This window comes from Rattus norvegicus, chromosome 19, assembly GCF_021556685.1.
Source record: "Rattus norvegicus strain SHRSP/BbbUtx chromosome 19, alternate assembly SHRSP_T2T, whole genome shotgun sequence".
NCBI lineage: Eukaryota > Metazoa > Chordata > Mammalia > Rodentia > Muridae > Rattus > Rattus norvegicus.
In genome coordinates, this window is record NC_141552.1 from 759,772 (window position 1) to 775,165 (window position 15,394).

Below are 15,394 nucleotides of genomic sequence, written 5' to 3' on the forward strand. Positions count from 1 at the left end.
GTTGTGTCGGACAGGTCCTGTGCTTCTCGGCAGCAGTCCTGTGTGTCATCGATGCATTGTTGGTTACCGAAAAGATGAGGCACAAAGCAAAAAGTTCCCTGGGGAAGAAAACTAAGCCCTCTACTACCCGACGGAGGCAGAAGCAGCGCTGAAGTCACCCAGCCCTCCACAGCATTTGGCAGAGACTCGAGATCATGTCCACCTATAGAATCACTCCCTCCAGGCCATCACGGAGCGCCCATGCCACGTGAGTGTGACCCTAAATGCAAGGCTTTTAAGTTGGCAACACTTCCGCGTTTTCATGTGGCCTTCTGGAAAAGTTGCGAGTTATACTTCCACTCAAGGTTGACCCAGGAGGTCTGGAGGGAAAGCACCCCAGGGAGTGGGAGCAACAGCCAGAAGCCAGTTACTCCTTTTCAAGGAAGGCCTGGCTAGGACCAGTGGGGCTCAGTGAGCGTGGGTGCACGGACTGCCTGGTTCCCGCTGGACAGAGGAGACCTTGCTGGTGCACGAGATGAGGTGGGCTCGCGCCAAGGAAGAGCAAGCGTTGGAATTCTGTAGTTCTAGTGGTCAGTTGAGAGCCTCCCTTGAACAGGTCTGGAGGCACCCGGCTCTCTCTTGAGCTGGGCCTGTTCGGGGACTGCAGGCAAGGGTGGGCGGTAGGGAGTTAAGAACTGCTTTTAACAACCATGGCATCAGGAATAAGGTATGCATTTCGGCCCAAAGGAGCTCAGCGCAAGGAGGACACGACCCCCAAAAAAGGGATTCGACGCTATCTGTTTGAACTGAAAGAGGGCAATAAACAGTTCTGGCTGTCGGGACACGCCGTTACAAAGCTTATAACTTTGGTATATTGGATTGGAATTGAGGTGTTGTTGGGATGGGAGAGGACCTCGGAAATAGGTGAGAGTGCTTGCAGTAGGTCACGTGTATTAATTTTTTTCCACCCAGGGCTGCATAATCACTGCACTAGACTACTTTGAATCAATGCTCCCACATCCTGTTCTGGTCCTGGTCCTCAGTATGGAAGTGGCAATCTACATATTCTTCATCTTCCTTAATACCTTTGCCATCAACCGGTACATTACCTTCATCTTCTGGCCTATGACAGTAAGTAACGACTGTGGTGAAGGTGCTGTGAGTCACATTCTTACACCTGGAACTTGGGCTTAGGCTGGGAAGCTGGGTTGAAGAGGACTTACCCACAAACATATTTTTTTAATTATTTCTTGCATTTAAGTGATTTGATCTGTTTGGGTGCCTTGGGGGTGCACCATTTCTGCCTTATCTTAATCATTAAGTAAATAATTTGACAACAACATAACCCTGTTATTCCTTTATAATTAATTCATCTTTCCCCCACTTGTTTGAAATGTTGTTTTTGTCAGATGCTAAAAGAATCCCACATGTAAGATTCACTTCTTGTCTTTCCATTCCATTTCCTTGGTCTCCCTTTCCTCTTTCTCTCTTTTTAAAGGTTGTATAATATTCTGTGTGATAGGGATTCCACCTTGAAAGCAGATGTTAGGATAAAAATAAACATAGGTCTTCCTTACATTGAAAATAGAGACTAGAATGTTCAATAAAATGTTAGCACACCAAATCAAGCAGCACATCGGAGCAGCCTATCACAGAGAAGCATCATCCATCAGGGATGTAAAGATGGTTTTGTCTTCAAACTCTATCAATACACTTGTACTCTACTATATTGACAAAAAAAATATAAGTTGCCAGAAAACTATTTGGTAATGATCAATAATAGCTTTTGTAAGAATCCTGACAAACTGGGCTTCAAGGATTCATCTGATCATAGTAAGAGGTGTCTACCCGGCATTGCATTTCTTAGTGAAGCCTTTCTTTATCAATCCTGCTGACCCTGTCTCTTATTGAACTGAAATCTGAGTATAATGTGACAAGAATGTGCAGGTGTATGCAGAGTGGGGCGGAGAAATAAGGATTGCTCCCATGTAACATGAGTCTCTTCAGAGAGAACACAGAGGAATCTGCAGCCACAATTGGTCCAAATGAGTGACTAAGGTTTCTGGGGCCCAAACAGCAGTGCTGCTGCACGATAGCAGAGAGCAGTGAGAAAATGTGACCTTCACACCATGCAGAGTCTACCTCGTGTCTGAGAATAAACCTGCTGAAAGACAAGTTCAGCTTTATGACAAGATTATGAAATCTGGTGAATGGATATCAAGGGAAACCTAATGAGTTGGGAAATCTGCTGCAATCCCAGGTAGGAAGTTCTTACCGTAGAGATGGCAGACACAACTGCCGACGGATGAGCTCTGGTGCACAGAGGTGACTGACGAAGCTGTTATACTCCTGAATTCACAATAGCTGTGGTTCTATACACTCGATCTGGCCCATTAACACCCTCCATGGAAGGTTCAGGGGCTAACCTAAAAGATTTGTATGTAGTCACAGGATTGATGCAGAAAGAACAGACATTTTCTTCAGCTTGTAGCCATTGGTAAGATGCCTTGCTTCTGTATACAAATCCCCATCCATGCTCCCAAACCAACCACAGTGAACTACTCACTGGGGCCCAGGCTTGCATACGAGCATGAAGGCCCAAGTGGGCACACACACACACACACACACACACACACACACACACACACACACACACACACAAAAGAGGAGAAGGTGGGGATAGTTGAGAGGAGCAGAGAATCCAGAATAAGAAGCACAAAGAGAAGGTGACAGGGAGAAGGGCCTGGAACATGTTTGAAATACTTTATATACATGTAGGAAAATATAATGAAGCCATAGTTGTTTATAACTACCATGAGTTAATTAAAAGACACCTGATTTACCACAAAGCTTTGGGGCTAGAGCAGGATTTAACTAATGGAATTGTTACAAGTTGAATGTTTGTGTCCTCCGTGAATTCATATCCTGAGACTGGGCCTTTGAGGGAGCCAGAAAGAGAAAAGAGAAAACACTGAGTGGGGACCCTGATGTAAAACGATTATTAATATCATTACAAGAAGAGACAGTAGCATCTTCTGTCCAATGAAAGGTCATATGAGGATAGAGAGGGAAGGACAGCTGTCTCCAGCCAGGCAGAAGACTCTCAGCAGAAACCGGGTTTTCTGGTCCATGGATCTTGGTCCTCCCACCCCAAGAACGCTGAGAAGATGAGCATGTGTTGTTTGAGGTACCTAGTCGATAGCATTTCATAATGGTGTGCTGAGCAGACTAATGCAGACTCAGAGAATCCAGACTTCTATACATCCTGTGACTTGTGTAAGACAGAGGTGGCATTGAAGAAGAAGACTAGGGCAGGAGCTGGAGTCATGGTGAAGCAGTTCAGAGCACTGGCTGCTCCTGCAGGGGAGCTGGGTTAGGGTCCCAGCACCCAAGCAGCTCCCAAACTGCAGGAAGTCTAACTCCCATGAAGCCAGTGTTCTCTCCTGGCCTCCTTGGGCACTGAGCAGATTTGTTAGGACTCCATTCTTTATAGGCAACACACTTATACACATAAAATATAAATTAAACTCTTTTCTTTTAAAATACAATTGGACAGAATATTCAATGAGAGTATGTAGGGATATTGGCAAGAAGATTGTACATCCCCCTAAAATTAAAAACAAATTAATATTTAGACCTTCTGAAAAAAATAAAAAAAAATGGGACAATGGGTACAAACACATAGAAATTCTGGGCTTTGTTTTGCTTTTTATTCTCTTTATTTTATCACCACCCATACATTCTGTGTTGGGAGAAGAAAGGTTGTATGCAGTAAGAGAAGACCAGATGCCCCAAGGGAAAAAGAGTTAATAAAGGAACAAGCCATCACAGAAGGTGGTCCAGGGGTGAGGCAGGGGCTGGGGTAAGAGGGAGCTGCAAGGCTCCCAGTGCTAAGTCAGAGGGAAAGAATGTCCTGCCAGCAACACTGCTCATGAAAGGCCCTGAGAGGAGAGAACAGAGATGATGAGGGGAGGAGCCCAACAGAGGTGCCAGGAAGTGACCTGGCTATGCATTCACTTACATGATTATTGATGGGCACCAGATAGCTGATTATGTAGACCAGATGGTATCTCGTGTCTCCTGAGGGCTGTGCCAGTTAAGTTTAGACTTTGTGCTCCACTCACAGGAGCCAGCATGGAGTGACTGGTTGACCTGCCTGGTCAGAAGTTCATTTGCCTTTATATGTTTTATGTTAAATGATCAGAGAGAGGGAGGCATTTGAAAATGGTTCCGTGGAGGAGATCGTGCTGTTTCCAGGGTGGACGGGTCACAGCTCTCTAAGACCAACTTCTCTCTCTCCCACTTTCAGGATCTATTGAACAGCCTGTTCTCCTGTGTGTTCCTCGCAGGCTCTGTATTCTTTGCTTTCAAGGCTAGACGAACATTGCCAAAGCCCTACTTAACTGCTATGGTAAGGTGTTTTCTGCTTAGCTGTGGATTTTCTTAAATCACTGTCAAATAAATCCTAGAGTCAGGCGCTGGGAGGGAGCTCATCCTGTAGAATGCTAGCCTTGCTTGATTTACCATACTGCAAAAACCTACCGTGGTGCCTCATGTTTGTTTATAGTGTTGCACGAAGGAGATAGAAGCAGAGGATCAGAAGTTCAAAGCCATCTTTGGCTTAAACGTGATTTCAATGCCATTCTGGGGTGTATGAGGTTATATCTCAAATGAACGAATACATAAAGCTTGGAGTCATAGCAAATTTTTTTTTCTTTTTTTTCCTTTCCTTTTTTTTTTTTTTTTTTTTTTTTTTTGAGCTGGGAACTGAACCCAGGGCCTTGCGATCGCTAGGCAAGCGCTCTACCGCTGAGCTAAATCCCCAACCCCTGCAAATTTTTAATGATCAAGACACAGTTTAAAAAGAAAACAGGTGGTGTTTTGGAAATTCATCCCGCTATCTGTGACATTCATGTATGTATAAAGAAGAAAGGAAAAAAGATGTGGGGCCGTTGGGCACAAAACGACAGATGGCAGACCTAGGGTCCAGGATTGGGAAGTTTGAGGGGTACACTGTGCATCAAGTCTGATAAAAGACAAGGGAGGGCCTCTGTGAGTTCCTCGTACGTATGACCCCCAAATAATGAACAGCCATTTGCTTTCCTAGATCTTCATGGGAGTTGCTGCAATCTCTTGTTTCCTCGATATTTTTCTTCAACTCCCACACTTCAGAGGCCTTCAGATGAGGTATTATATGAAATAGTGAAGGTTGTGTTATCATAGTTGATGGGAAAAGACACTTGCATTTCCATCGTGGTTGTCATTTGACCGACTAGACATAGATATACACCTGTGAAGTTATCCACCATAAGCAGCATATTTAAAACAGCCATACATGGCAAACCTTAGTCATAGACTGATTGCCCATACAACAGCGGTCCCATGAGATGATGTCACCTGGTGATATCAGCGCCATCTTGGTGTCTATATTTCTATGATAGTTTGCACAACAAAATTACTCAATAATATATTTCCCAGAGTGCGTCTGTGAAGTGGCACTTGATTGGCACCCAAACCCCTAAAATGTTCCTCATGCCCTTGTTAATTCCTTCTTCCTGCCTACTCCAACCCCAGGGGTCCACTCATCTGTTTTCTGTAATTTGTGTATTTTCTATAAAGTTTACTTCTGCTTTCTATAAATACAGCTTTTGTTGTAACAGCAGATGAGCTTTTATTTCTTAGAATGTCCTATAAATAGCCTACTGTGAACTCATTTGTCATCTTTCATCCATCATAATCATGAGAGTCATATGTCAATATATATCCGTATTAATACTTCATTCTTTTCACTAGCATTCCATTATGTGAATATGTTGCATTAAATAATATATAAAAAAGGTACCATCCCATGCTAGTGCCAGCTACTCTCCAGCCCCAGTGATCTCGCTGCCCCATGCAGCAAGCACTCATCTCATGGTTACCTGTCACAAACCCCTCTAAGCCAGTAAAATCAAAACTCTGGAGGCTTGTAATTTATCAGTCAGATTTATATCAGTAAATTCTCACCCCACAAAATGCCAAAAGAACTCAGAGCCACTTATTGGACAAATTGTCCTGTAATAATCCCTCCCTTAAATGATATTCATAGCTACCTGTGACTGTTTAAAGCCACATGGATCTGGGTCGTCCTTCTCTTCCTCCATCTTCCTTCCTTCCTCCCTTCCTTCCTCCCTCCCTCCCTTCCTTCCTTCCTTCTTCCTTCCTTCCTTCCTTCCTTCCTTCCTTCCTTCCTTCCTTCCTTCCTTCCTTCCTTCCTTCCTTCCCTCTCTCAGTACTCTCTCCTGCCTCTCCAAAACTCTCAGCCTGTCCTCCTTTTCTACTGTCCAATCACAGGCTCTAGCCTTGTCTTTCACCCACCCTCACCTGCTTACAGACAACAATCTACATGGATAGACCTGTTCCCCTGCCCTTCATGCATGTGTGCACTTGTGTGTGTGTACATGAGTGTGTGCACCTGTGTGTGTCTGTGCATGCCTGTGTGTTCCAGAGCATGTGTGTGGCTGTGTGTGTATGTATGTGGTATGTGTATGCATGTGCGTGTCCATGTGTCTCTGGGGATTAACAAATGCGTTTACATGTGTTAAGTTAGGGACCTCTCACACCTCTCACTGAGCTACATCCGAGCTCTAGTCACATGTTCTCTATCCATTCTTTAACAGGTATCATTTAGGTTCTTCCCACACTAAATGTATTTAGTAAGAGGAATTGCATGAAAATGCATATAGATTTAGTTTTCTTCTGACAATGTTTCTACCCATGTCCTCCCCCTCTTCCACTCCCACTCTCCCCTTCATCTTTCCCCTCATGGCAGCATTCAACTGAAGTTTAATAGTAGATTGCAGATTACTAAGAGTTAAAGAATTGTGAGGGAGCAGACGATGAAGAATTCTAGGCAGCCAGGATGTAGATGTTTTTGAGAAGTAGCAAGAAGCAGAAAACAAACAAACAAACAAACAAACAAAAAACAAGCAGAACAGAACAGGGCTTGTCTGGGGAAGAGAGGAAAGGGCTTTGGGAGGAGGTTTTACAGAAGACAACCTAGATGTGCTTATAGGAAGATGAAGAGAAGAGCTGTCAGAGGAGGGCAGACTGAGGGAGAAGGGAGATACTCGGAAGGGACAGGCCTGAGAAACACAGTGGAGTGATTAGCTGCACTTGAAACAGGTCACTTAGTCTTCTAAACCGCAAGCAGGAATCAGTTCCACATGTTAGCCATGTCTCTCAAGTCTACAATGTATGGCAGAAATCTTACTGTTTTTAGACCTCATTTTGTGGCTAGGGATATGTGTTAAGTCATGGTACAGCACTCACATACCTGAGACCCTGAATCCACCCCCCAGTACCGCACAGGCACACACCTTCCCATAAACTGATTGTTTCTATAGATTAGACTTGTATGACCGATGACTATGTCTCTGTTTTCTCCTTTTAGGTAATAACTGTGGCCTCTATGACCTTTTTCATCATGGCACAAGCCCATGAACCATATATCGTTATCACTGGACTTGAAGTCACCATCATTCTCTTTCTCATAGCCTTATATATGTGCAGACTTGACAAGATGGTGAGATAGCTCTTTGGCCTTTGCTTGTAATTGAGAAACTTCAACGTTAAGCCTTAACTACCTTTCCTGTCATAAGACACCTTAGTCAACTACGTGGTACTCCTAAATCTTTTAAGGTGATCTCTGCTCACTGCTAAACAGTCCATGATGTACTTGGGGAAGGCTCTCAGGGATTCAGGATACCCACAGAACATAAATTATCTTTACTGTATCTACCAGTAGGTGTGGCTGACCTTTCTCTTAACTGTAAATGTTATGAAATATAATCTGGTGGCCAGCGAGGGTACCTGGAAGACCCATACCAAAGTGTGCAACTAAGAAATAAACACCACAAAACAGACCTGGTATGAGGGAGGTTTATTTGCGGCAATGGAGGGGAATGAAGACCTGAAGAAAAGGGAGCAGGGAAGAGGGGACAGAAAGAGAGGAAGAGAGACTGATCAGGAACAGGTTAGGGGAGGGAGAGAGAGAGAGAGAGAGAGAGAGAGAGAGAGAGAGAGAGAGAGAGAGAGAGAGAGAGAGAGAGGTGTGGAGAGGAGAGGAGGAAGAGGAAGAAGGTGGAGGAGGAAGGAGAGAGGGAGGAGAAGAAGAAGAAGAAGGAGAGAGAGAGAGAGAGAGAGAGAGAGAGAGAGAGAGAGAGAGAGAGAGAGAGAGAGAATGCTACCTCTGCTGCTCCTAGCTCTGTTGGTAATGCAGGTGATGATGCTGGTGTTAGGTTCCTCCCTGGGAAGAGCCTAAGGGAATCACCTGCAAACTAACATTCCTCCCTTTTTGCTCAATTGAAATGAGGAGCTAGGAAGTGGTAATGGTGGTCAGGAGTGAGGTCATACTGTGCGGTTCCAGCTGGAACAGTCTGTGAGGCTAGACTGGAGCACCTGTGGGTAGCTACTCTAGAGCTGTCCTGGATGCAGATTTTGAGTAAACACCTGGATTTGTCAGGAGGCTATATATACATATTAGAGGCAGAAAATATAAAGTTGAGTAGGTTAGGGAAAAGGTTTTTTCCCCCGTAGGTATATATTTGAAACCTTTGGGCCCATGGTCTTGGTAGTTGGCATAGGGGAGTACCAAAACCAGGGAAAGGGGGAGGAATCCCACCCTCTGGAATAGACAATAGGTAGAAAACTTATGCTATTAATCAACAGGGGTATTTATCCAGGTAGAGTTCATTTGACCCATGAGAGGTGGGTCCATGAATTCCCTGAAGCTTAAAAGAATCTTTTTAAATTTATAAAAAAAATAAATTTGTTTAAAGCGTGAACACTATTTGTACTGGATGGTTTTGTGTGTCAACTTGACACAAGCTGGAGTTATCATAGAGGAAGGAGCCTCCCTTGAGAAAACACCTCCATGAGTGAGTTGTAAGGTATTTTCTCAATTAGTGACCAAGGTGGGAGGGCCTAACCCATTGTGGGAGGTGCCATTCCTGGGCTGGTAGTCTTTGGTTCTATAAGAAAGCAAGCTGAGCAAGCCAGGGGAAGCAAACCAGTAAGCAGCATTCCTCCCTGGACTCTGCATCATCTCTTGCCTCCAAGTTCCTGCCCTGTATGAGTTCTTGTCCTGACTCCCTTCAATGATGAACAGTGATATAGAAGTGTAAGCCAAATAAACCCTTTCCTCCCCAACTTGCTTCTTGGTCATGGTGTTTGTGCAGGAATAGAAACCCTAAGACGCTATTTAAAGTGTGGTTAGGGAAGACAAAAATCTTTCGTGGAGCAGAAGGTCAAGAGGGGCTTTCCCCTTCTATCCAGAAGACTGAGTGTACATACATTTAGCACAATGAGAAACATTTTTAAGTCTCTACTTAAAAGATGACCAAAGGAAAGTTAAAATCTTGAACTTGTAACTATGATAGTTGATCATATAGCAGAATGTTTTACCAGCATTAAGCTAATAATTGATCAGAACTCCACTACCAGAACCAAAGACTACCAGCCCAGGAATGGCACCTCCCACAGTGTTTAAACTCTGGACTTTCAAAGTCCTAATACAACAGTAACATAGCGAGGGGAAGAAAACTGAAGCATTTTTCATCTTTTATGTGCCTTAAATCACTTTCCTCTTACCACCTAAGTTTTTCACATCCTCCCAACATTCATAGCTTGCATTTACCAACCTCGAAACATTTTCTGAGATCCTCAAAACACTTTTTTAGATCCTCATAACTTAAGCTTTCATATCTCCAGACCCTATATAAATTTTAAATTTTTCTTATTCAGTTATGAGACACAGGTGGTTGATCACCGAAAGAAGTCACTGGGAAGTGAGTTTCTTTAAAGGAATAGCAAAAAGCTACTGTAGCCTGCTTCTCTTTTCTTACTAAGCCTGTGAGCAAGGCATACCTATTTGCTTTTCTAGCAAGAGATCTGGTAATTTTGTTTTTAAATTTTTTTATTTTATCTACTTTTATTTTTTACAGTCCAGTTATTACCCCCTCCCAGTCCACTCTCCCACAGTTCCTCACCCACCCACCCCTGCCCCCTCCAGGTCTCCAAGAGGATGTCCTCTCTCCCCTGCCCTCTGGAGGCCTCCCTACTCCCTGGGGCATGTCTTCTCCCAGACCAGGAAGTCCTCTGCTGTGTATGTGTTGGGGGCCTTGGACTAGCTAGTGTTCGATGCCTGGTTGGAGATCTCAGTGGTCTGGGTTAGTTGAGTCTGCTGGTCTTCCTATAGGGTCGCCCTCCTCCTCAGCTTCTTTCCCTAATTCAACCACAGAGGTCCCTGACTTCAGTTCAATGGTTGGATATAAGTATCTGCAGCAGTCTCAGCTGCTTGTTGGGCCTTTCAGAGGACAGCCATGCTAGGCTCCTGTCTGTAAGCACGCCATAGCATCAGTAATAAAGTCAGGTTTTGGAGCCTCCCCTTGAGATGGATCCCAAGTTGGGCTGGTCACTAGACTGCCTTTCCCTCAGTCTCTTCTCCATTTTTTTTCCTGCAGTTCTTTTGGACAGGAACAATTCTGGGGCAGAGTTTTGACTGTGGGATGGGAACCCCACCCCTCCACTTGATGTTCTTACTGAAGGTGGACTTTACAAGTTCCCTCTCCCCACTGTAGGGCATTTCATCTAAGATCCCTCCCTTTGAGTTCTGAGATTCTTTCACCTCCCAGGTCTCTGGTACCTTCTAGAGGGTCCCCCCAATCTCACATCCCTGAGGTTGCCTGTTTCCATTCATTCTACTGGCCCCCAGGCCTCTCTCTCATGACTGATCCCCTTTTCCCCTCCCCTTCCCCTCTCCTACCCAGTAGCAACCTTATCTGTGATAGCCAGAAGCTGGAAACAACCCAGATGTCCCACAACGGAAGAACAGATACAGAACATGTAGTTCATTTACACAATGCAATACTATTCAGCTGTTAAGAATGAGGACATTAGGAGTTTGTCAGGCAAATGGATGGAACTAGAAAATATCATCCTGAGTAAGGTAACTCAGACCGAAAAGGACATGCATGGTATGTACTCACTAATAAGTGGATATTAGCCAAAAAAATACAGAATACCTAGGATACAATCCATTGAACTAAAGAACAAGAAGAGCCCAAGTGAGGATGCTTCAATCCCACTTGGGAGGGAGAAGAAAATAATTACAGGAGGCAGAGATCTGGTAGCTTTAACTAGCTAATGAATTGACTAACATGGTGGTGGATTACCTCGGGGATAAGCAGCTAGTTGCCTGTTGTTCTCTAGCTGTCAAGCTACAGTTAGCTTAGCTGTGAGTATGACCTGAGAAGGGTAAATTATAATCCAAATGCCATATACTAGTTAAAATGAGAGAAATTAGTCCATAGTTTGCAACCTAGACAGTTTTCCCAGGCTCCCATGGTTTCCATCATAATGTGGGCAGAGACAGTCTGGCTATCAGGTTCTTTCCTGTGGAAGAGGAACATGGGAGAGATAACTTTACCTTGTCTTAAGCAACATGAGACAATTAACACTCTGGGTATCCTGTTTGTCCACAGTTCAGGCTGGGCCCTGGCAGTGGGCAAGACAAGTGCCCAGTGGTTGGTGTACCAAAATCCAGATGGAGTCCTTTATCACTGTGCCTATATCTTTTTAGAGACCTTGGAGGGGGGTGGTGATCACTGTTAGTATTTTGGAGTCTGTGTCATAGTAAGTTTAAATAAATATTTAATGCCATATCCAGAAGATTCCTGACAAGACTGAAAGCTAGTACCTATTCAGTATACCTGAGTTAAACAATCTGTTTGTTTCTAGTTATTTGCTCTAAATTGTACCCAGCAAACATAAAACAGGAAGTCAAATAAGCTTATCCTTGTAATTAACTGTATCAGTTCTTAGCATGACTTTAAATATAATCCTGAACATATTAAAGATATCATTCATAAGGTTACCCACTATTAGCTTTCATTATTAAAATTATAGTAGCTTTTGAGACTAGAACCTGTTAGGATAGGACCTTAAAAATCACCACTTTGAGTTGAAGCTCTTCTAGGATCAGAACAAAACTCTTCAATCTATGTTAGGGTTAGGGTTAGGGTTAGGGTTAGGGTTAGGGTTAGGGTTAGGGTTAGGGTTAGGGTTAGGGTTAGGGTTAGGGTGACTGTACACATAGTCCAGAAAGAGACTAGGAATTTTCTGATCTTCATATAGTATATATCATTATAAAAATTTATAGCTTATAAAAATCTAGTGCTATATTAGATCTTAATAACTTAAACAAAACCAAGGCCAAACATGTTTCTGTGGCAGTGATCTTTAATTTTTTTAATGTTGTAAACCTCTAAAATAATATTTAAAGCACCTTTTAAAAAGTGAAAACATAGAGCAACATTGTAAACAATTTGTCAAGACAGTACAGAAATCATACAAAATGGTATCTCAATTTTAAAGTATCTTTGGAGACCTGCTTCTCTGATCTGCTCATGTCACATGTTCCTGCCCTTAAGCAAGATGGAGGTGAAGCCATGACATCCCATAACAGAGATGGCTGCCAGCCATGTGACTGCCTTTAATCAAGATGGAGGTGAAGCTACGGCGCCACCTTTTCAGCCCTTAGCAAAGATGGCAACTAGACATGCATTGGTTTTATTCCAGAATGGAATCAGGTCACATGACTCAAGATTCGGTGAACACAGACTTTCAATTACTGTTTTGATCCTGGACTTAAAAACACGCTTGAGTTTGTAAAGTGTGAGCAGTTAGACATTTTCAGAGCTAGCAATAAGGTAGAACAGCATAAAATAGCAGTAGAACAGTATGAACAACTTCAAAATTATCCACACTTAAATAACATCTGAATCCCTATGAGATTAGATCCAGTGGCCAGAAAACCAGAGGATGAATTGAACATAGGTGGCTGGTGGCAGGAGAAACAGCATTCCCACAAAAATCCACATCAACTTAAAATATGAGACTCGTTGTTACCTTTTTAGTCTAAAAAGAGACACAATAATAAACAGTTCATTAGGGCTAAGAAATTTTATAATTGCTGCTTCATATCATGTAATCATCTTGAGATGGTAATGTTACATGGCAGGTATGTGGCTGATCGTTCTAATATTTAAAACATGTTTCCTAGTACATCTATCTATCTATCTATCTATCTATCTATCTATCTATCTATCTATCTATCTATCTTATCTGTCTGTCTATCTTTATCTATCCTATCTATCTCATCTATCTATCATCTGTATGTCTGTCTATCATCTGTCTATCTTTATCTATCCTATCTATTCTATCTATCTATCTATCTATCTATCTATCTATCTATCTATCTATCTATCTACCTACCTACCTACCTATCAACTGTCTATCTATCTATGAATGTAGCATTCAAATTATATGCACATATACACAGAGTTAAACCCGTTATATACATAGAGTGGAATTTGAGTTAAGTACACACATATGTGTTCTTAAAAAGAGCTGAAAAAAAGCCAAATATTGTTGCAAACTAGACTTTAACCCATACCCAAAGGGCAATTTATAAATCCTTAGATGAGAGTTAATAGCATAATCAATCTTTTTTTGATAAAAAAGCCTTTAATTGTGCCCAATAAAATAAAATCAAACCCTTAGGAACAAACTTCAAGAAAAACTAGCAAGTTTGTGGAGTGAACCTAACATAAACATCCTGTTGCTTTTGAAGAGGGTTCTAGTTTCTGTTGCTTTCAAGTTTTCTGATTTGCCGCTTTCATTATTTAGATATTTATTTGTTTGGAAGAGTGCCCTGTAAAGAGGGTTCCTACTTAACTCTGGGCAGGTGCATTTGTGCAGTTATACCCACGTGGATAGATGGATAGAAAGGGAGCAGGCTCACTGGTCACTGGGAGGGCTGTGTGACAGTCACTTGGACTCAGCCTGTTCTGTTCCCAGGGAGCCATGCAGTCAGTCTTCAGATTCTTCCTGTCTTTGTAACCTCTGCTCAAAGCAGATCCTGTATTAAGGGCATGTCTTTTCTTAGGCTAATTGGGAATACAGTTCAGTACAGAATAGAGACTTTTTAAAATGCAGTTTGGTCAATGCATTGTATGATCAGTTTCTGTGTAGTCTGAGAAGTTTTGCAGCCACTAAAGTTAAAACCATACTTTTAGAAAAACACTTATGGAGAGTATTAATTGACCACTTCAGGCATGTATTAGTACTGGGTAAATATCTTTGACCTCTTCAGGCACAATACCCAGTGTCCTGATAAGCACTTAAGACTGCTGTGGCAAGCTGTTGCAAAGTGGCAAATACACACATTTCCTCTTTTCTTCCCCTTTACTGAAAAGGCTGTGAAAACTGTAAATCTTGTTTTTCTGATGAGATGGTATTGGAGTGTACCCAACTTTTAAGGTTTTCTGGAATACTAAAAAGAAAAAAAATACCTATGAACTGTTATGTCTTTAGTTTCTCTCTCTCTCTCTCTCTCTCTCTCTCGTGAACACTCAGTAAAAAGGTGTTCCCAGGATGAAAGGTCATTTATGCTGCATGCTAAAACCAGGAAGTAATTTTCAAAGTTAGGTGACTCCATATAAATTAGTTGTGATAACTATACTGGTAAATGTTACTGTTCCAGTAGTTAATATTTTTCTACAAACTGTCTCATTTTCATTTTTGTCAGTGAATAATAACAAAGTCAATAGAAGGCTGCTGCTCTAAGCATTTAGCATCCATAGGGTCTAGAGTACTGATCTCCATGTGTAGAGTTGATTTTTTAGAAGGCAGTTCCAGTTAAGCAAAGCCTTCCTCCCAAGAAAGCCACAAAGAGCTGAGAGGGAAAAACTAGTCTCTCCGTACATCTATGTTGTACCCAAACCTTGTGGTACAGAGTTGGGCTCAGGACTGAACCTTGTTCTGCATATTGTAGTTTCTTGAGTGTTCTTTCCCCAGTTTGTTTGTTTGTTTGTTTGTTTATTTATTTATTTATTTATTTATTATTTATTTATGACCAGCGACCCTGACCACATGTAAGATAGGTACCCATTCTTCCCTGTGGGAAAGAATTAAAGAAGGCTTCATTTTTTGGACTCTTAAGAATGGTGCTTTCATTAGTTTCTATAGCAGACTGCTGGCTGGGAAAAGGCCAACATTTTTGGGAAGTCAATGCTATGTTAAGCTCTTGAGCTAAGCCAACAGCTATAAATTATTGTCCCAAGAAAATGTGATGCTGTCCTTTGTCAAAGATTATACATGGCTGGGTGGCAGGTGTAGGTATCTTTAGATGGACTGGACCAGTAATAGTTTTATAACTACATGGTTCTTTTTCTAGGGTGAAACCAGTACTTTGTTTTTATTCTGATGTTGTTCTTTGGAGTCAATTTATATATAATCCTTTCTAAAGGACTGTTTAAGCACCTGCAATCTAATTAAACAAAACCTAGGTACACCAGGGATTCAGATCTGACTT

The 15,394-nt window shown here is 42.3% G+C and overlaps 1 protein-coding gene across 1 annotated transcript; it reads left to right on the top strand.

Annotated features, from left to right (window-relative positions):
• Nucleotides 1-584: 584 nt before the first annotated feature.
• On the top strand, nucleotides 585-7,759 carry Cmtm2a (CKLF-like MARVEL transmembrane domain containing 2A). Its single transcript, NM_001013142.1, is given in 5 exon segments — nucleotides 585-848; nucleotides 952-1,110; nucleotides 4,289-4,390; nucleotides 5,087-5,166; nucleotides 7,412-7,759. Coding segments are annotated over 5 exon segments (504 nt in total). The 5' UTR covers nucleotides 585-689; the 3' UTR covers nucleotides 7,416-7,759.
• Nucleotides 7,760-15,394: the final 7,635 nt, after the last annotated feature.